Below are 21,556 nucleotides of genomic sequence, written 5' to 3' on the forward strand. Positions count from 1 at the left end.
TTAGGAACAGGAAACAATCTAGGCTGATGTGAATTAGAGAAACTTAAAATACAATGTGGGTGAAATGTAATTTTCTAATATATTTTGTTTTTCCTTTAAGCTTAAGTCACTTCACTTCCAAGAGACCTTTTATGTAATAGGTGATAAACATGCGGGGATCAAGTCCTCAGAGACCCCAACACTAATTGAGAAAGCCCAAGAGTCTACATCAAGTACAAGAATCTAGCATAAGAGACAGGAAGACTGCTATGGACTGAACGCTCTATCCTTCCAAAATTCCTATGTTGACCCTAACCCCCACATGGCTGTATTTGGAGACAGTGTTTCTAAGGGAGTAGGGCCCTGACCCCCAAAGGATTAGTGTCTTTATAAGAAGGGACAGCTGGCAGGCTTACTCCTAACTCCCCCTGGGGCACATGAGAGGTCTTAAGACAATGAGGTGACCATCTGCAAACCAGGAGAAGGAAGCTTATAAGAGACTGAATTAGCTGGAACTTAGATCTTAGACTTCTCAGGCTCCAGAACTGTGAGGAAATTCCTGTTGTTTAAGCCACTGTGGTATTTCATTATGGCAGGTGAGCAGACTGATTTAGTACACCAAAGCAGTTTGGTGAGTTTGGAGGCTGGGAATGTGTCTTAAATAATTTTATCCTAAGTGCCTGGTAAGTCTGCTACATATTGAGGAAGTGCTATAGGCTCAAATCTCAGCTCCACCACTCACTGGTTAGAATTGCTTAACTTCTAACTCAATTTTTGCACTTATTTAACATTTTTAAAACAAGTGTTTTTGCTATTTTGAGGCAAATTAACTAACAAGGTGAAAAAGCAAAAACAAAAACAAAAACAAGAAACTGAGTAACATCATTTCTAAAAATCTATCCTAAAGGAATAACTATTGGAATTAGATATGAACATTTACCTTAAGCATAAATAAGGATGAAAAAAAGCAAAGGAGAGCCATTAAATAAGGTGATGCCTAATACAATGTATTAGGCAGTTGTTAAAACTCATGCTTTAAAAGAACATTTCATGATGTGGAATAAATGTTCATGCTATACTGTAATGTAAAGAAAGATACAATATTATATATAATAGAATATAACTTTGTTTTAAAAGTCCTTCTACCTACTGACCCATACTACCATTACCCACCTACAGAAAGCACATTAAAATATGCTTATTTTTTCCAATTAATTTATTTATTTAGTTAGGTACTGGGGATTGAACCCAGGATGCTTTACCATTGAGCCATATCCCCAATCCTTTTATTTTTTTTTTTTTGTTTTGAGATACAGTCTCACTAAGATGCCCAGGGTCTTGCCAAATTGCTGAGGCTGGCCTTGAAATTGTGATCCTTCTGCCTCAGCCTCCTGGGTTGCTGGAATTACTGGTGTGAGCCACCACATCTGGCAATATGCTTATTTTTGGATGGTGATATTATGGATAAATTGATTTTTCCTTTATCTCCTTCTGAATTTTAGGCATTATTCTGACTGGTTTTATTTTTGATTTTAAATTAATATTTGTTATTAAAATTTAATTTCAGAAGTAAAATTGGAATTTCTTCTCCAAAGCCTTAGAGTTAGCATCTACTGAGAGTTTGATAAATATTTCCTTTTCAGAGCTTCTCTTTTTTTTATATATTTATTTTTTAGTTTTAAGTGGATACAAATCTTTATTTTTATGTAGTGCTGAGGATCGAACCCAGTGCCTCACATGTGCTGGGTGAGTACTTTACCACTTGAGCCACAACCCCAGCCCCTCAGAGCTTCTCTTATGTATACTACTTATATAATAAAAAAATCATAATTATTACTTTTTTTTTTTTTTTTTGGTACTGGGGAATGAACCCAGGGTGTTTACCACAGAGCTATGTCTCCAATCCTTTTTTTTTAAATTTTGAGGCAAGGTCTAAGCTGCTAAGGTTGGCCTTAAACTTGTGATCTTCCTGCCTCAGCCTCCCCAAGTCAATGGGAATTCAGGCATGTGCCTTGATGCTCAGCTTCAAAAAATTATCAAATGTAAACGGACATGAAATACCTCTATTATAGTTGCATTTTCATGGTTTACTCTTATAATTCTTCTGCCATCCAGCTACAAAGATGCTAACTAAGAAATTCCTTTTACTGTAGTCTAATAAAAAGCTAAAAATGACTGGCCTGTTTGTGAATGTGTAGAAAAAAAATCCATTATTTACAAAGAAACACTCAAGTGAGGATGATGTGCTCTGTAGGGTTTATGCACCTGCCATTCCACATGGTCCCTGTGTCACCTGTGGGTCTCAGTTACTGTTTTTTTTTTTTTTTTTTTTTTTTTACCCAGAATGGATAACTCAGAAAGGTGCTGGTTTTTGCAGGAACCCCAAACCAAAGTGTCCATTCAGACTCCTTAAGGGATTTCACTGACAGTTTTAAGCACTGAAGATATCCAGGAGGGAAGGAGAGGTGTGCTCTCTTGGAAAAGCACAACACTTATCCCTGATTGACAGCAGAAATGAAATGAGCAATATGTGTAGCTGTGAAGCATCTTCCAGAAAACAAAATGGGCATTACAGTAAGTATAAATGAAGGAAAATGAATAAAAGGAATTGTATTTCTATCTGGGAGTACTGTGTATGTGCATTTATTTATGGGCCCTCAAGAAAAAGGCAATAGGGAGGGAAGAAGAACAAACATTTTACTGCAAACCAGGAGAAGGAATAATCTGCAGTAAGACAGCGGATGTTTATGGCCTGGCTGAGTGTCACAGTGGCAATGCCAGTGTGGGTGGCCAGTTCCAGCGTGGCACTGCTCTTCCTGCAAATGCAAATACACCATCTAGCTACTGTCTATATCTTTCACAAAATCATTCATTTCCTGTCTGTTTCCTAGTTACGGTAACAATCACAAGCTTTAAAAATAGCTTGCCCTATATAATATAGCAGACAGTGCCCAATCTGTGTTTTGGGCCTGGTGCCCTCACAGACAAGACTTTAGCAGTCTGCATTTTAATTTTTTTGAGAGAATTATATCTTTAAAGTAAATGAATTACATTACTCTAATTTATGTCTGCATCTCTGAGCAAGAATGTACCAGTAATTTATAAGGTTATTTAACATACAACCGCAGGCAGAGAAAACAGACTGTTCAAAGGAAGTGGAATCCTAAGGGGCTGGGACATGAACAGGTCCTGTTCATCAACTGGACTTAACACCTGCTGGGGAAGCCTGGGCTTGAGCTGTCTGCTCGGCTGTGCTCTAGCTAAAATGATTATTTAACTTCTGAACCAATCGACTGGATCTTCAGAGTTCCTGATTTCTGAGAAGGCACTTATACTCCCAATAATCAAAATCTTGTTAAGGGTTTGGGCTTTTCTCTTAACCCTGACATCCTATCAATCTTATCTGCAGTCTCAATGCAACCATCCCTCCTCTTCTGTCCCATAACCCCTCTCCCAGTTCAGACCCATATCATCTCCTTTGGAGACATGTGCTCTAACCTCCCATTCTCCATCACCAGTCTCCCCTGTCTACTGCATGCTAGGAAGCCAGCCAGCCTAATTTTCTGAAGTGCAGAATACATATAGTTCTTCCTTGCTCAAAATCTTCAATTGTCTCTTGTTACCTTAACTCTTCAGTTGTTTCATTTGATACTGAACCCCACACCCATGTTGAAAGCACCCACCAACAGAGCAAGTATTAATTGCCTGGCTTGCCATTCAAAGCTAACCTATCCATTTTTATTTCACACAACTTCTCTCCATATACTTTTTCCCTCAGATAAACTGAACAATGCTCTGATTTAGATGAACCTTGAAATTCCTTAAGTTTGTTTGTTTTTGTTCAGGCTTTTGTCTCCATTGAAGACATCCCACCCTATTTTCCACCCACTTTGATTCTATCCACTTCTCAATTACCTGCTTTGACACTTAACCCAAAGACTCTCCTGATCAAACACTAAAAGCAACTCTCCTTGCCACCTTCTAGTTTCACTTTGATTTATATCTCCTTACAGGGCCAATTATATTCTATCTTTTATCAATTTATTCAACACTTGGAACATTGCTTTTTTTTTTTTTGGTTTCAGAGATTGAACTCAGGGACATCTACCATTGAGCTACATCCCCATCCTTATTTTTGCTTTTTATTTTTGAGACAGGGTCTTGTTAAATTGTGGAATCTGGCCTTGAACTTGCGATGCTCTTGTCTCAGTCTCCCAAGTTGCTAGGATTACAGGCGTGTGCCACCATGCCTGGCTGGCACATTGTCTTTTGTTGTGTATAAGATTTCTTCTGTTAGACCATAGTCTAGCAAACATGAGGCAGAGTTCATGTCTGACTCAATTTTTTTTTTTTTTACTTACCTGAAGAGGCCAAAAAGACAGAAAACCAACATTTACCGAGTATATAAAATCTTCCCCACTTCTTACAAACACTATCTCAATCCTCATGATAGTCTCATGAATTCGGTATTCTCATTTTACACAAGAGAAAACTGAGGTTCAAAGAGTTCACACAACCTGGTAAAGAGCACAGTCTGAATATACTCTAAGGTCTACATTCTTTTGTGACACTCTGCTACTCATTAATATGATCCTTTGTATATCTCTTGATGCTGAGTGTATACAACTCATATTAGAAGTTAAATAAACATCTATTGCTTGAGAGAAGCTGTCATCTTCCATATCCTAAAAGCCAACTTTACAGTTTGCCAAATGTAAACTTGACTCCTTCAAGCATGTCCAAACTAGACCAAAAACAGAGGTTTAGCTGACCAGAAAGCCCATCATTTTGTATCTATAGTATTCTCTGCAGAAGAGAAGCAATACTGACAAAAACAGAGCCCAGTTCAGCATAGCACGTTAACTTTTTGTTTTCAGAATTACAATTTGTTAAAAAACAAATAAAGCTAAACACTTGTGAGGAATTTAGAAACTTGAAGAAAGAAGGAGGAAAAAAAGGGGCTTCTGGGGGAGGAGAGGTCTGATGAGTTATGTTACAAAACAGCTGTAATGATAAAACACTGATGAGAATTTAGCTTTGGACATTTCTTAGGTTTTCTCCACAAAAACAACATTCCTGACTGACTTGACAAAATGAGAGTTCAGCTAAGCCACAGCACAATATCGCAGGATCAAACAAGTCTACAGCCATATGGCAAGCTCTGAGTCTCTCAAACACATCCATCTGTACCTTTGGAGTGTCAACACACTCTTCTTCCATAAATGCAGCTTCCGCCTGACAGCCGGAAGCTGGAAATGAAAAGGCCTCCACGTTGGATGTCTGTGGGAGGAGGGCAGATCGCATCAGCCTCACGTTTGGGGAATGCATGGTCACTGGGAGTCCCACAGTTTGTGCCTGCAAATATGGCAAGAACAGAAAGCAGGGGAACATTAATACTTTCTCTGTAAATACATCGAGTTCTTAGAATAAAATAATTATTCCTGGGACAATTAAAGTATAAACAAGTTATTTATTAGAACTCCCCTCCTCTGGAAAAGATCTGATGAAATATGTGTAGAAAATATACATTCATATATAGGGTATTAACTTGAATCAATCAGATATTCTGAAAAGGTTTGTACAGAATTTTATTTCTGTTCCATATTGAGAAGCCTAAGTTTCACACAGATGACAAGAAAGCTTGTCTCTGAGGAGTCAAAGAATATCCTCGGGATCATGAGTTCAAAGCCAGCCTCAGCAATGGTGAGGCACTAAGCAACTCAGTGAGACCCTGTCTCTAAATAAAATGCAAAATAGTGCTAGGGATGTGGGGATGTGGCTCAGTGGTCCAGTGCCCCTAAGTTCAATCCCCAGTACCATCCCCTCCCCACCAAAAAGAATATCCTCTGTTTCAACTCAGAAAACATATATTGCCTTCTTCCTTAAATATATTACCTGGAGAAGTATAAGGGGGAATAGGAAAGTCCCTGTTGGTAGGATTCTGTACTCTGAACCAGGGATAGCTACATACACCCTACAACCAACTATAATGCAACGGGCACTGAAGTGAGTTCTGTCTCTGTCTCTTGGTGGGGTGGGATGATACTTATTTCTTGATGTGGGTGTGTGGGACAAGCAAGAAAAGAAAAGCAGCAGTTCCTTGGATATGACAGGATTGTCATCCTTCCTTCAAGGACGCACACAGCCTGCTGGCCCAGTAGAAGGAGATATGCTCATTGCAGTGCAAGTTATGACCTTGAAGTCAACCTACTATAGGAAACTCTGGATGGCTTTAAAGCCATCCATTCTTCTGTCTTCTTTGTGAACTACTTTAAGAAGCATCACAAACAATTCTTAAAAGAGAATCTTCCTATGACAACTGGCAAGGGTTGATTTTAAAGATGAAGCTGCTGGATGATCCTTTTATCTTGATCCCTTCAAAACTAGCAGAATAATTTATTAGATATGTTTTGAACATAAGATGCAAAACATCTGAGGGAACAGTCATCACGCCAGACTATGACAGGCAGAGGACTGGCCTATATTCTTCTTGCTATAGTCACGTCAAGGGATATAGGATGGTGAGTTTTAGATTCAAATAAACAAAAGGCACAAAATGGTATTAGCTTCTAGTTCTCTCTCAGGAAGTGGGCTTGATTTTTGGCTCCATCATTGGCTCATTGTGTGAACTTAATCAGGTTACCTAATTTCTTTGAATCTTATTTTCTTCACCTGTAAAAAAGGGCATAAATCCTATTTCACAGTGAAGTTAGGATTCTAAAAGGTAACATATAAAGTCCTAATTCAGTAAGGTTAATTCCTCTTTTTCTTTTTTCTTTAAAGACAGAGGAGAAAGAGGGGGGGGAGGGGGGGAGGGAATTTTTTTAAGTATTTATTTTTACTTTTCGGCGGACACAACATCTTTATTTGTATGTGGTGCTAAGGATCGAACCCAATGCCGCGCGCATGCCAGGCGAGCACGCTACCATTTGAGCCACACTCCCAGCCCCTCTCTTTTTCTTTTTTAAAGTCCTAAAATTATCACAAAAATATAGGATCTACACTGTAAGATGAATGTAGTTTTGTCCTCAGATTTTATTTAATGGTTCCCAGTTAGAATTTTCAGTTTGACAGCTGTTCAAGAATGGGACTATATGTTACTACCATACTTTATATTTCAACATATTTTGAATATACATAGGATATATTTTATATATGGCAGATCCAAATATTGCTATTTCCAGATATACCACATGAGATAAAGAATAGAGGAACAGGGCTGGGCCGGTGGCTTAGCGGTAGAGCACTTGCCTGGCATTTGTGAGGTGCTGGGTTCAATTCTCAGCACCACATATAAATAAATAAAATAAAGGTCTATCAACAACTAAAAAATATTAAAAAAAAAAGGAATAGAAGAACAACAGCAAAGTCTCAGAATTATATGAATGGTAAGAACAGGAAAAAGATTACTGCATACCATTCTGAGTATGATAAAGAAATTTCTTTTCTTTTGCATCATTCTTCAGGCTTACACCTGTGCCACATTTGATGTTAAACAACTTTTTTTTCTTTTCAAGTATTAGTCATTTAATTTCTCTAGTCAATGTCACAATGTGAAATTTAAACTTTCTAATTTGTTACAGTATTCCAACACTCATTGTTGTATTTTCAATCAAAGGTTAGAACTGAATTTTGATTTCTATTTCCCAAATGTATATACTGCTCCTATTATATGAAAGTAGGGAAACTATTACTTAAGACACTGCAATGGACATGAGATGGCCACACAAAAACTACAATGTGCTGCTCCTTCTCAGTCCTGACTTTCATCAGCTACAATTCCTTAAATGGCAGGGCGCTGTGCTAGACCAAGCATAGTACATTTTCCTTGAAAACTTTTGCACCTGACCTGGACTATAATGGACCCATGAACTTGGTAAGGATGGAGGAATAACATTTTGTTGTGATACTTACTTCCCAGGAAATAGGATAGTAGGTATCATACTTTTTAGAAGTCTTGCAGTTGCTAAGGGGTCTAAGGTAGTCTGTCTGGGCTGGTGTGTGCCTAGTGGTAGCGTGCTTGCCTAGCATGAACAAAACCCTGGGTTCTGCAGGGCATGGTGGTGCATGCCTATAATTCCAGTGACTTGAGAGGATGAGGCAAGAGGACTGAAAGTTCAAGACCAGACTCAGCAACTTAGCAAGAGAGAGTTCTGGTTGTCTCTTCCTCTTATAAGAACTAATTTGGGGATAAGGCTTTTAAGGAGGTAAGTTAAAGTTAGATTAAGTCATAAACATGAGGTCTTGATCCAAGAGGTCTGGTGTTCTTATAAGAGGAAGAGACCACCAGAACTCTCTCTCCTCAATTGACAGATGGAGAGGCACATGAAAAAAGAGTAAGAAGGCAGCTATCTACCCACGGGAGTTAGCCTGCACCAGATGCTGATGGCTTCAGGAACTGTGAGAAAATGACTTTTCTGTTTGAACCCTTCAGTCTGGCATTTTGTTATGGCAGCCCGAGCGAATTAATACAATGCCCACAGTGGTGAGGACAGTGCCTGACAGATAAGTGCTCTATTTGCTGAACTCAACTGCTGGTTCAGGTTAACTAATTTTTACTCAGTAGCAATCTTATTAAGTAAGTATTGCCATTTCCATTTTATATTTAAGAATAGAGGAACTCAGAAATTTTTAAGCAAAGTCACCTCAAAATCATGCAGACCTTCTGCATGGAACTAAAATTCTGCAGGATTTTACAGCTCATGTGATCTTTGTATAGGATAATGTTGTTTCTTCAATTTATTTTCTTTGGTACTGGGGATTGAACCCAGAGGGACCTAACCACTGAGCCACATCCCTAGCACCCCCCTCCCTTTTTTAAGATTTTGAGACAGGGTCTTGCTAAGTTGTTCAGGGCCTTGCTAAGTTGCTGAGGCTGGATTTGAACTTGTGATCCTCCTATCTCAGCCTCCCAAGTTGTGAAGATTACAAGCGTGCACCACCATGCCAGCTGTTTCCTTGATTTCTTATTGCTATTATCAATATAGCAATCTGTGGCTTTAGAGGTACCTAAAAAACTGCCCCTGACTTTAGGGAGTTTATAGTTTAGTGATACAGTACCTGTTATTATTATTATTTAGAATACAGTGAGTTTTCTTCTTAGATAGATTTAAAGTACTTTTTATTTGCTGTACAATATGCTGGAAATGTTGCATCTGACTTACTTTGGATATCTACTGAGAAAAATGTCTTGCTTTTTTAATCTTATGAACTCTGACCACTGGTTTTTAACAATCTTACCACTCCATGGTTTGTATCAATTGTAAGCAAACATGAATGCAATGGGCATCTCAGCTATTGAATTACGGATTGGGAGTTGCCCACCGTAGAACACAGCATAGTATTAGTGTGCCCAGGCTGCCATCACAAAATGCCAGATAGGAGGGGCTCTTTAAAAAAAAATAGAACATCAAGGAATTAAAACAAGAAGGCTCTACTGAAATTTTGAGCATATTTAGTATCCATAAAACCAGAGAAATCTATTTTTTAGTAAGCTCTGTACTAAAAAGTAGAACATGCCCCTCCGAGGGAAGGAAGTGTTTTCCTCAGCAGCGCTGCCTCCTGATTAGCATCCAGCAGCCTTTAAGACAAGTTTGTAGATGAACACTGAAGACTTCCATTTGATTGCATGTTTAAATTACAGTAAGTAGGTTTCTATGATGACATGGGTCAATGCACAAAGTGTAAGAATTCATGGGAGGCTTGGTAAGGAAACAAAGTTAGCAGACGTAAGAAGCCATCTTATACATCTCAACTCCAAGCCAAATTAAATAAAATTTGAGATATCCAGGGGAATTTGCTTAAAGTCTAGATAGGAAAAGATATCAAATAACATATGAAAATGCTCAGGAGCAGTTGTTTATGTAACCCTTTACCACTCACTCACTTGCATGTTTAAGAATAAAGACACTTGGCAAGGAAAGCCTGCTACTGCACTGGGAGTCTCCGCCTCCTGTCCTTTTGCCTGGCTGCACTTGCAAGAAGGAAGGGACACCATCCCAGCTCATGAACTCTCATTTCCCCTCTGTCTTGTAAGCAATACCTAATTAAACTTTGAAGGTTTCTACATGCTGAGAAAGTCTAACTCAAATATTTAGAATAACATTGATAACATTATTGAACTCACATTTGTTTTGGTACTCACATTTTCTATATAAAGCATATAAACAAAAATACAATTTGCCTATGAAAATCAAGATTTTTAATTTCCTTGGTTTTTTTCTTTGTACATAATATAAAAAATGCCAGAATTTCTTATAATCTTGCAAATTTTGTAAACCTGCCAAAGAAATTCAATATGAAAATTCTACTCTTAATTTCACTTTGAATAGAGTCACTCACAGAAGAGGACAAAAATCCTAATAGAGCACTGGAACAAGCCCTCTTCTCCTCAACCTCTATACAGATGATTCCCCAGACCTCTCTACTCCAGCATCTCTCCTGGGATCTATGTCCACATCCCCTCTTGGCAACTAAGTTAATGCCACCACTGTTCTCTCAGGCCCAGCTCCAAGACAGAATTATCCCTAACTCACTTTTGTCCTCTAATCCCCCAACATTTACTTATATAAAAATACTTACATAGCACTCACTATGTAATAGACATTGTTCTATGTATTCCAAAAATATTAACTAATTTTACTGGCACAACATTCTTACAATCTTATCTATTTACACACAGGAAACTGAGGCACAGAAAGACTTTAGAAATTTTAACCACCATAAGAGCTACTTCTCCAAACCATCGCTAGGTTTATACAAGATATATCTCTGAGGTTCTTTTACTTGCCTCTTCCATCTGTTTCTACCAGTGCCACATTAATTTAGATCTTCAGTATTTCTCATCTCAAATACTATAATAATCTCCTAATCGATCTCTCCAAATTTCTTCTCTTCTCTGTCCTGCCCATCATTCCCAATGCTCTCAGATTAATTATTGTAAAGAATTCGATATTCTACCACTCTTCTGCTTAACTACCTTCATAGTGCCTTACTTCTTCCTGAATTGTAAGTAAACTCTTTACCATGGCGTGTGGACCTCTTTACAACGTGGCTTCAACTTATCACTCCAACTCCTTATTTCCTTAGACTTCAAGTGTATTTACTGGAACAAATCCTACAACTGCCAACATAAATACTTCTGCTCATCTCCCGCTGTTTCTGTCTACCTAAAATGCCTTCAAGTACTGCCTCTCCCTGCCACACATCTGTGAAGATCTGTCCTAACTGCCACCTCTCTCATGATTTCGTTCCCATTCAGATGTGACTCTCTCATCCTTGTCCTCAGTTCTTTAACAGCACTAATCTTTCCCTTCTTTGAATTATGATTATTTGTGGTCTATTCTTATTTTGCTTCCACAGTATAATGTCTCTGAGGTAAGGAGTGTACTCTACACATCCTAACTCCTAGAGTACCTAAGAATAGAGGTCTACACATGGTAAATCCACAATAAAAATGTGTACATAGGTTAGTTACACTAATTCTCAACAGAAACAAGGGATTAAAACACAAAACATCTCTTTATGAAAAAAACTGTTTGAAATAAAGTTAATCCTTACAAACAGAAAGGTGCGCAAAAACATTTGAGAATCCAGTGAATGATTGAGGAAGAAACTTTCTAGAAAAACAGAGTGTAGAAGATGAAATCCTAACCTTTGTACTACAAGATAAAAAACGTGTCAAACATACGAATAGGCACATGCACAGATAAGACTATTGGCTAATGGGGCGTTACCTTGGCAACCGTTTGTTCAGCAATGGTGCTAGGCCTACGCTGTCGGCCATCTAGTCTCTGCTCCACAGGAAAACTGCTTCTATGTGATTTCAGGCGCTCCACCAACAAGAAATAAATGGCAGCAAAGTGGTTATAGCTCTTGTTCTGCAAAGACTGAAAGAGAAAACAACTGTTGGTTGAAAGTAGAGTACCATAAAAACCAATCCAATGATCTGTACCTTTCTAAAGCAAAAGTGGGTGTTCTTAAAAGTAAAATAACAAAGTATGCCTCAGAATGAAATCTAGACCCGAAGGCAGACAATTTCAAGTCTTTAGTATTAGTTAAATAAAGGTTGATGCCTTAAAATTACTTGACTGGACCTTTTACATTATCAAGATCTATTTATTTTTCTGCACTAAGAGAAAATGCCATCACTGTTTTATGTAGGCATTCTCACTGCTGTCACATGGTTCCATCTCATAGCTGTAACTACGGTAGAAGGGCAGTTAGCACCCCGAGCCCAGAAGCTCTAATTGCACTGCTTCAACCCAAGTCCAAATCACTGAAAACTATGAAGTGAATGATGCCTTTGGGAACTTTCTGGTGATTATTTTGGGCTGGAGAATCACATCTGGATACTAGACGGAGAGACACTGTGTCTCCGTTCTTAGGTAATTTTTTCCTCTTGTTTTTGCAGTCCCACCCTTTTGAAGCCTTGAAAATAAAGTTGCTTCCCAAATTTTCACATCTTTAGCCTGCCAGTTTTCCCAGGATGCTAGTGCAACAGAGAAGCAACTGCTCTTCTGGCTTCTAATTGTACCTGACAGCCTGCATGGGTGCTGGGCAGAGTACCCATAAATGAATGTGGAGCATTCTCAGCAAAATTCACAGGCCAGCAGAACCATGTTCACAGCTGCCATTCTCGATCTACTTCATGGACAAGTACAGAAAAACATCACTAGGTACACAATGAACCAGGCAGGAAAGCCAGTTTATTTTACATACAGCTATGACAGGGGAGGAGGCAGTAGTTTGAAGCCTTGGTCTTTCACAGCAAACATGGGGGCATTTGATATTCTTTCTTGTTTCGCTTCTTCCTTAAAAGCATTTTTGTTGTTGTTGTTGTGTTTTCACTATTGTGGAGGTATTAAAAACATGTATATCCTATAAATATGCTAACCACTAGAGGACAGGAAAAAAAGCCAAGAGGAATTTTCCAGGTTCAAGACCTTCTTAGTTCTATTATCCCTAATATTTCCAAATCAGGACCCCACCTGTTTCTGCCTTCTTAGTTTCTCTAGTTCACAATTAAATCCCACTGGCTTTCTTAAACCCAGTGCCTTTCCTTGTTTCCTGCGTGACCTTCAGCCTTGTTCCATATCTGCATATTCACATTCTACACAAGCTAGTATAGTGCTGATATGAAACTTAATGCTTCGTCTAGAAATAAACTTTCTATCTTGTTCTTTTTAAGCTTCCATCTTCAATTTTCCTGCAACTTCTATAAACCCTCCTGAACTTTTTGGTAGATGAGGCAAAGGAAGGAATTTAGATGTTGAATAAAAGCATTAATATAAATAGAGTCTGATGTAACTGTCAGGGAACACTGAACAGTAGGCCTAGGTGCCAGAGATGGATGTGCTAAAAGACCAGGATGACAGGTGTGAGAATGAAATTTCAAGTTACTAACTGCAGAGGAATCCTAACATATATTCAGTCAAATCTCTTGTCACTTTACCTCAACAGTTTTCTGTTGATCTATTCCGAGGCTGTGCATCAATCGCAGGACCTGTTCATTAAACTCCCCAATAGATGGCTCGTTTTCTTGTTCTTGTGGATAGAGAATAGGTCTCTGTACAGGAACTTCTATAAGCATCCACTTATGCTCCTTGATTTGAGCTATGGTTAGTCGTTTGGACGGATCTAGGACCAACATCCTTCGAATAAGGTGCTCACAATCTGTAGAAAACACAATGTTATAGAAGTCGCATAAATCACCTTGCACTTCAGGATTATTTGCTTGACTCCTGTGACTTCGTACAATGGTATTAATCTCTGTGCCCTCCACTGGAAAGTAGAAGGTCAAATAAAAAAAATGAATGCATGGAAGATACTTATATTTGTCAAGTTCACATGGTGAACTAAGAACAGGAGTGTATGGGTCTGAGTCTCTGCTAAATGAGCCTTTCTACTAACATTGCAACTAAAAATATCTACTCACAGACTTAGTTTTGTATTAAAGAAAAAAACTAAGCCTCACTCCTAGAATGAGAAAATGATAAATTGTTTCTCAATCACACCCAAGGCTGACACACTAAGGCTATGCAGGAAGACAGAGATCTCCAGCGGGCTGTTGCTTTTCTCATGAGTGCTACTGAGAAAAAGGTTCACAAAACATTTACTTCTGATTACACTAGGAAAACTGCACTGCTGCAACTCTGAGCACTAGCTGATTCTCTGAGCTGATATCATGCTCTTCATCACCCTCACACGAGGGGGTGATGTCATATCACTCACTACACCTCAAGCACCACGGTAAGTGCTTTGTACAGAGTAATTATTCTCATGATACCCTAGGGTAGAAACAATTGTTATTTCCATTTTATAGATGAGGAATTGAAACCAAGAAAGGAATATGACTGCCAAAGCCATACAGCTGTGAGTGGTGGAGCAAGGATTAAAACCAGGTAGAATCTGGATACAAAGCTCCACAAACCATGCTCTTATCTGCTCAAAAGCATTACTTCTATTATTAGTAGGAACACCAGAGGTAGGATGGAAAAAAAAAATCACAAAACTAAGGAGTAAATTTAACTACTGCCTATGTAACAACCCAATACAGATAGGCAGGGATTATGGCATTTCAACTTAATTCACTAGAGTTCTCCCAGTTGGCTTTTAATTTAAAATTTTTTAATTTTGCAAAATCCATTTTGTACTTAGAGTAAAATGGTTGTGAGCCTGTATCTATGAAGTGCTTCTATAAGTCTAAAATAAACATGGGACATTTATAGACCCAGAGTGAATGGGAAGACTTGCTGCTCTTAATCTGGGAAACTTCTGTTCTCAGTTATAAGTAGGGAGGCTGGAACTTGTCTCATCTACATGATGGAGTGGATAGCTTATTTCTATGGCTTTTAAAATGACTAAGTCATTTTATTTGTACCCAAATCTCAGAAAAAGGGAAGCTTTTGCCTAGGCATTTCATTTGGAACAAAAATTCTATAAAGTACACAATTAGTAAGAGACAACTTGTTACCTTCTGACATGAAATATGGAATCCGGAATCTTCCTTCCAAAACTCTCTGCCTCAAAATTGGAAGAGTTGGTCCATCAAAAGGCAGAGCTCCACAGACCAGGACGTACAAAACAACTCCCATGCTCTAGGGAAGAAAACAGTACACTTTCCAGGGAGAACTTTAAACACTCTATCTTCCTCAAAATCCTCAGGGCTCTTAAAATCATATGGACTGAAATATTCCTGTTCAAATTTATTACTTTCTCAGAATTTTGGGGGAAAGAAACTCCAACCCTGACTACTGCAATAAGTATAAAAAATAACAAATGATCTGAATTTCATCATTTTGCTTACTGCTTAACTTTACATTATTGCTATTATTAGGATAATAACACCTGTCCCTAGAAATTCTTTCCTAGGGATTGATTTCAAGATGGCTCTAATTACACTCCAGCAGATGGGGAACGTATGAAATGCTGCTTATGTGTCAAGTGCCAGGAGTTTCTACCACGGGCCAAAGTAGCAAGTATTATTATTATAGATGCATTTAACACAGCAAAGCAAAGCAATACCCAAATATCCAGCTGTGGTCCTTCATACTGCTGCCCTTCAAAGACTTCTGGGGCTGCATAAGGGGGGCTGCCACACCATGTTGCCAGCAGTTCACCACTTTTAAAGAAATTTCCAAAACCGAAATCTATTGGAATGGAAATAAATGTTACTTTCATCTATGCTCTCAAACTACACTGCATTTCTCTGCAATAGATTTTATAATATGCTCCATTAACAATGTCACCACTATTCACTCTGTGAGAACTGAGATGACATCTCTCTAGTGAGGCTTCCCTAGCAATTAGCACAATGACCCACAAATTTCAAGTACTCAATAAATATTGATGAATGAATGTATACATGAATTGAGGTTTCTTCTCAAAAAAGTGAGTGAGAGACTGGAAAAGGACTTTTTAAAAGCAAGTATTTTTAAGGTTCAAAGAAAATTTGCTGGTGTGGATAACCATCATGAATTTGATAATCACAGAATTTCAATTACTTGCTGATAAAGATTTTTTTTAATCTCATATGTTCCATAGGAAAAAAACAGATGAGTAAAACATATTTAAGTGACTGTGGCTGCTCTGACAGCCACTACCTGGGGGTAGTAAAATATATATAGATATATCTATCTATCTATCTATCTATCTATCTATCTATCTATCTATATCCTTTTAAGGCAACAAGTACAGTTTCCTAAGCAATCACTCTCTCAGTGTTCATCCATGCAACCTGTTTTAGCCAGATACCCATATGAATAACTCACTAATACAGATGGCATATGGCCATCCAGGATGGTATTTTTCCATCCTTAGGCCACCTAGCACCATTATCATTTATTTACTCATTTATGGAATATAATGGCATTATACTTCAAAACAGTGAATAGCCTTGCCCTTATACTCCTCCTTATATGGTATCTACAACTTTTATATGCAGAATGCTCTCTGAATATCTCCCAGCAACATGGGAAGCTGAAGCAGGAAAATGCCAAGATCAGGGTCAACCTTGGCAACTTAGTGCGACCTTGTCTCAAAAAATAAATGAATGAATAAATAAATAAATTAATTAAAAAGGACTGGGGATGTAGCTAGTAGTAAACCACCGCTGGATTTAATCCCAGTAACCAAACCAAACCAAACCAAACCAAAAGTCAAGTTACAGGGCTGGGATTATAGCTTAGTGGTAAGAGTGCTTGTCCAGCATGTGTGAGGCACTGGGTTTGATTCTCAGCACCACACATAAATGAATAAACAAAAAATAAAGGTCCATCAACAACTAAAAAAATACAAAAAACAAAAACAGAAACAAACAAACAAAACCAAGCTGCACTCTGGAAACACTTTACTCAAATGTGTACAATATGCACAAAAAGCCCAGTGCAGTGGTGCACACCTGTAACCCCAGCAGCTTGGGAGGCTGAGGCAGGAGGACCGCGAGTTCAAAGCCAGCCTCAGCAACAGTCAGGTGCTAAGTAACTCAGTGAGACCTTGTCTCTAAATAAAATGCAAAAAAGGGTTAGGGATGCGGCTCAGGGGTTGAGTGCCCCTGAGTTCAATCTCTGGTACCCTCATCCTCCAAAAAAAAGCACAAAAAAATTTAGTGAGCTTTGGAATGAATTCAAGTTTCCTATCTTGCTAAGCCTTTGTACAATCTCATGTTCTAACTGGAGAAATATATTCTAATTTTTTGTAAGCTACATGCCTACTGTTTGATGTTGTCATGTACTACCTTAGGGACTGAATACTCCCAGCTGGTGCACAGCACTGTTATGCATAGTAAACTTTAAGAAATGCCCCACAAGGGACTGGATCCAGTTTCCATTGCCAGACTGATTAGCTTTGGGATTCTGGTGAGCCTTAGCTTCCCCACTTGTAAAGTTGCAATAATAAAGTACTCAATCAGCAGCTTGTTGCGAGGGTCCATGGTGTTAATGTGAACTCCGGCTCAGTTCACACCTTCAGACCATGCATGTCTGTACCTCATGCAAAGTACTCTCTCCCTTGGATGACATAAGAACTGGGAGCAAGCAGCCCTAACAGTAATAACAGTAACAATCCTCATTATCTCAGCTTCATGGGGAAAGCACAACCATGAAGTTAGGGAGAATAAAGTGACTTTCAGTTTTGCCACTTTCTAACTTCCTGTACCCTAGGGAAGTTAACTTCCCCACACCATAGCTTCCCTATTTATAAATGTGGGGACAGATAATTCATCTACCCGTTAGGATGCTGTGAAAATTAAATGAGATTAAGAATGTAAAATGCCTAGAGCATAGATGTGAAATGTGAGCACTCCTTCTGTGAAACCATTATTGCCAACTATTGTCTTTTAGAGAAAAAGTCCCAAGGAAATATACAGGAAGGGTAGAAAAAGTGTAGTAATAGTTTTTAGGTTCAGAAGAGAAAAAGGAGTGCATCTGTGAAAAGAATGTTTGACACAGTCTAAACCTGGTGGAATCACATTGTGGATTAGGAGGAAAAGGGAAGCCAATGAGAACTCTTCACAGTGTATCCTCAGTTCAGTTCTGTGTTCCAATTTCCAAAATGGCTGTCAGAGAGTTTACCTTCTCTATGCAACTTAGGACTAACCACTCCTATTCACCTTGGAACCCACATGTACACACAGAGATACATGTTTCTTATTTTCTGGAAAACCACGCTCTCAAATGAGTCAAGGACTAGATGTTCAAGAATCTGGTTTAAGGAAGAAAAGGTTAATTTCAGTTACACTGAAAAGCATAAGAAATTCTGGAGTGTGTATGTGTGGAGATCCTGAAATAGGAACTAAAATGGTTGTACTTTAAACCATAATCACAGGCTGAGTTTTAGAATGTGTAAGTTGAAGGTACCCTCCAAAGAGCATTGTGAAATTTCAATCTGAAAGAGTCCTTACAGAGCCACTTCATTCTGATCTTCCCCACATCCGGGTGAAATGCACAAAAGACTGATGGGGATGGGGGCAGGCCTGTCAGGAAGGTGGTTTGGTCAATGTGATTTTTGGCTCTCTCCTTGGTGCACTTCATAGCAGGAGAGGGAGAGCTAGGAAAGCATCACCATGCCTGTGGTAGTTCAGTTGCAATACTGGTTTTGTAGACTTAGGACCAACAAAGAAGTTCATTCACAGGAAGAGATGTACTAAGCATTGTGTACTATTTTCTGTAGTAACTTTTAACAGGAACTTGAGATTGTGGGAATATTAAAAGAAATACCAAAAATGTAACCAGGCTCACTAAGCACTACAATATCGTATATGTAGAGGTCTTCTACAACCTTGTCAGGGCATTTCAAATATATTTATAATCACCTGATGAATGGATTAAGTAAGACTCTGCAGTCAGGCAAATTTGGGACCAAACCCTGGGTTTTCTACTTAGGCATGTATCTTGGGCAAATTACTTAACTTCTCAGAGCCTTGATTTTCTCATTTATAAAATGGTAACACTATCTACTATCAAGAAAGTTGTAATAATATAAGTAGAAAACAAATATAAAGCTATTGAAACACAGTAGGTACTCAGAAAATGGCAGCGGTTTTTGATATTACCATTATTGTCATTATCATTTCACTTATAAACCAGATTAGAGGGAAGTAGAGTGTGGAGGAAAAAGATCGTCTGAACTCCCAGCTGTCCCAGCCCCACATCATACAGTCTGCAGACAAGAGTTACCAATAAAGATTCGCTACATGTTTATTTTGTCCATCTTTCTCTCTTTTTTAAAAAAAACATTTTTAAGACATTGATAGACCTTAATTTCATTCATTTATTTTTATGTGGTGCTGAGAATTGAACCCATGCCAGGCAAGTACTCTACCAGTGAGCCCCAACCCCAGTGCCCATCTCTCTCTTTTTATTTGGCAGTTCTGGGGAAGTCAAACCCAGCATCTAATGCATGCTAGGCAAATGCTTTACCATTGAGCTACAACCCCAGTGCAAGTCCTTATCTCCTTTAAAAGTGCTTCACTATGTTGTACTAGGTGCTGGTCTAAGTTCTTTGAAGATGTCTTCTTAGTAACCCTATGAAGAAACCTTATTTTAGAAGAAAGTTATACTGCTAGCTATGCTGTACAGCTTGAATAAAAACCAAGTAAGACTAAAGAGTTCTCACTGCTAAGTGCCACCTTTACTTCTTTCCCTGACACAGTGATATGTAGCTATTTTTGAGAAAGTTACTAATTGCCTTAAGAAGTGGTAATGGGAAGGCACTTAAAAGACTTTTTATTTCTTCACAGGAATCTGGATAATTTTCTTCCTTCACAGTCTGTGGCTTTCTATCTAAAGCATATAGTGAAACAAAAGTTGAGTAAATGGGATGGAATATGAAAATTCAGGTGTTTCTTTTCTTTTAAACTTTTTTAGTTGTAGATGGACACATACCTTTATTTTATTTATTTATTTTTAATGTGGTGCAGAGGATCGAACCCAGTACCTCACACGTGCTAGGCAAGTGCTCTACCACTGAGTTATAACTCCAGCCCCTCAGTGTTTGTTATTGCTATTTATTTAAATGGAATGGACTATACACAGTTTATTTGTGGGAGATTAGTTTCAGGGTCCCTTATGAACACAGAATCCACAGATGCTCAAATCCCTTATGTAAAATAGTGTAGTATGTGTATACAACTTACATATATCTAGATTACTTATTACTTATCTCTTAGATTACTTATATTATCTAATACAAAGTAAATGCTATGTAAATAGTTGTTATATTGTATTGATTAGGGTATAGTGACAAGAAAAAAATCTATACAGGTTCAATACAGAAGCAATTACTGCAGGCCTATCTACCGAGTACCTTTGGAAAACAAACATACAATTTTCCCCCTGAGTATTTTCCATCAGTGGTTTCCTGAATTCCAGCAGGTGGAGCCTAAAGATACGGAGGGCAGACTGTCTTGATATTTCATCATATTAAGCAAATCCATTCATTTCTTCAATAAATATTTGAAGGCCATTGATATGTTAGCCACTATAGAAACGCCTAAGAATCACACAACAACAAAGAAAAATAGAAAGACCCCACAAAGTCACCCGATTTTGGAAAGTATTATGAATACACTGAAGTGTCTCTTGGTCTAAGTCAGACTCAGGTGTGCTTGGCTTTGCTGGGAAGGAAACAACCTTTCTTTTTTAATTCTCGGATCTGCAAGTCAATGCCTACACCTATGGCTACCATGTTCCTCAGACATTTTACTTGCTCTATCATAAAACATATGCCATGCAATTTTGGACCCACTTTGTATTTCTTTAACTTTTTATTTTGAAATACTTCAAAATTTTCAGAAGAATTTCAATGAGTAGAATTTCCTATGCCCTTCACCCAGCTTCCCCTAACACTTACATTTTACATAACTCTAGTTGTACAGTGATCAAAACTAAGAAAGTAACATTGATTTTACTATAGGCTTTATTTTGATTTCATCATTTTTTTCATTGATGTCCCTTTTCAGTTCAGTATTCCACAATGCACTTAGTGTCATGCCTCTTGAGTTTTCTTCAATTTTTACAGTTCCTTAGTCTTTCCTTGTTTTTCATGATGAAGAGTACTAGTTATATCTTTTGTAGACTATCCTCACATGGGGTTTGTCTGATGCCTTCTCATGATTAGATCAAGGCTATAGTCCTCCAGGAAGAACATCACAGAGGTGATGTGCTTGTCTCAGTGCATACATAAGGGGACAGTAGTATTACGTCTAATTACTGGTGAGTTTTGAGCTTGACCATTTAATTAAGGCAGTGTCTGCTCAGTTTCTGCATTGTAATGTTACTATCTTTCCCTTTGTAATGAATACATATTTTTAAAAGATACATTGAGATTATGAATAATCTGTTTCCCTTTGAATGTTCATCCACTAGTGTTAACATTTGCTGGTAGATCTTGGTTGCATCAACAATCAGTTGTCACTCTAATGATTAGCTTTAATTTCCCTTATTCCTCTTTATTTAAAAAAATTTACTTTCAACTGACAAAAAATAGATATATACATTATGTTTATGGGATACAATGTGATGTTCTGACACACATTTACATTGTGGAATGATTCAATCATGCTCATTTAACAAATCTA

The 21,556-nt window shown here is 38.1% G+C and overlaps 1 protein-coding gene across 3 annotated transcripts in view; it reads right to left on the reverse strand.

Annotated features, from left to right (window-relative positions):
* The window catches only part of Sik2 (salt inducible kinase 2), a 127,926-nt gene that overhangs the window by 13,121 nt on the left and 93,249 nt on the right, over nucleotides 1–21,556 (reverse strand). For all 3 annotated transcript variants that reach the window (XM_076846427.1, XM_076846426.1, XM_076846425.1), the window contains exons 5-9: nucleotides 15,505–15,629; nucleotides 14,954–15,077; nucleotides 13,433–13,653; nucleotides 11,715–11,867; nucleotides 5,170–5,334 (exon numbers count right to left, since the gene is read on the reverse strand). In XM_076846427.1, coding sequence (XP_076702542.1) covers nucleotides 5,170–5,334; nucleotides 11,715–11,867; nucleotides 13,433–13,653; nucleotides 14,954–15,077; nucleotides 15,505–15,629 — 788 coding nt within the window. The remainder of the gene's footprint in view (nucleotides 1–5,169; nucleotides 5,335–11,714; nucleotides 11,868–13,432; nucleotides 13,654–14,953; nucleotides 15,078–15,504; nucleotides 15,630–21,556) is intronic.

This window comes from Callospermophilus lateralis, chromosome 2 (assembly GCF_048772815.1).
Source record: "Callospermophilus lateralis isolate mCalLat2 chromosome 2, mCalLat2.hap1, whole genome shotgun sequence".
NCBI classification, from domain to species: domain Eukaryota; kingdom Metazoa; phylum Chordata; class Mammalia; order Rodentia; family Sciuridae; genus Callospermophilus; species Callospermophilus lateralis.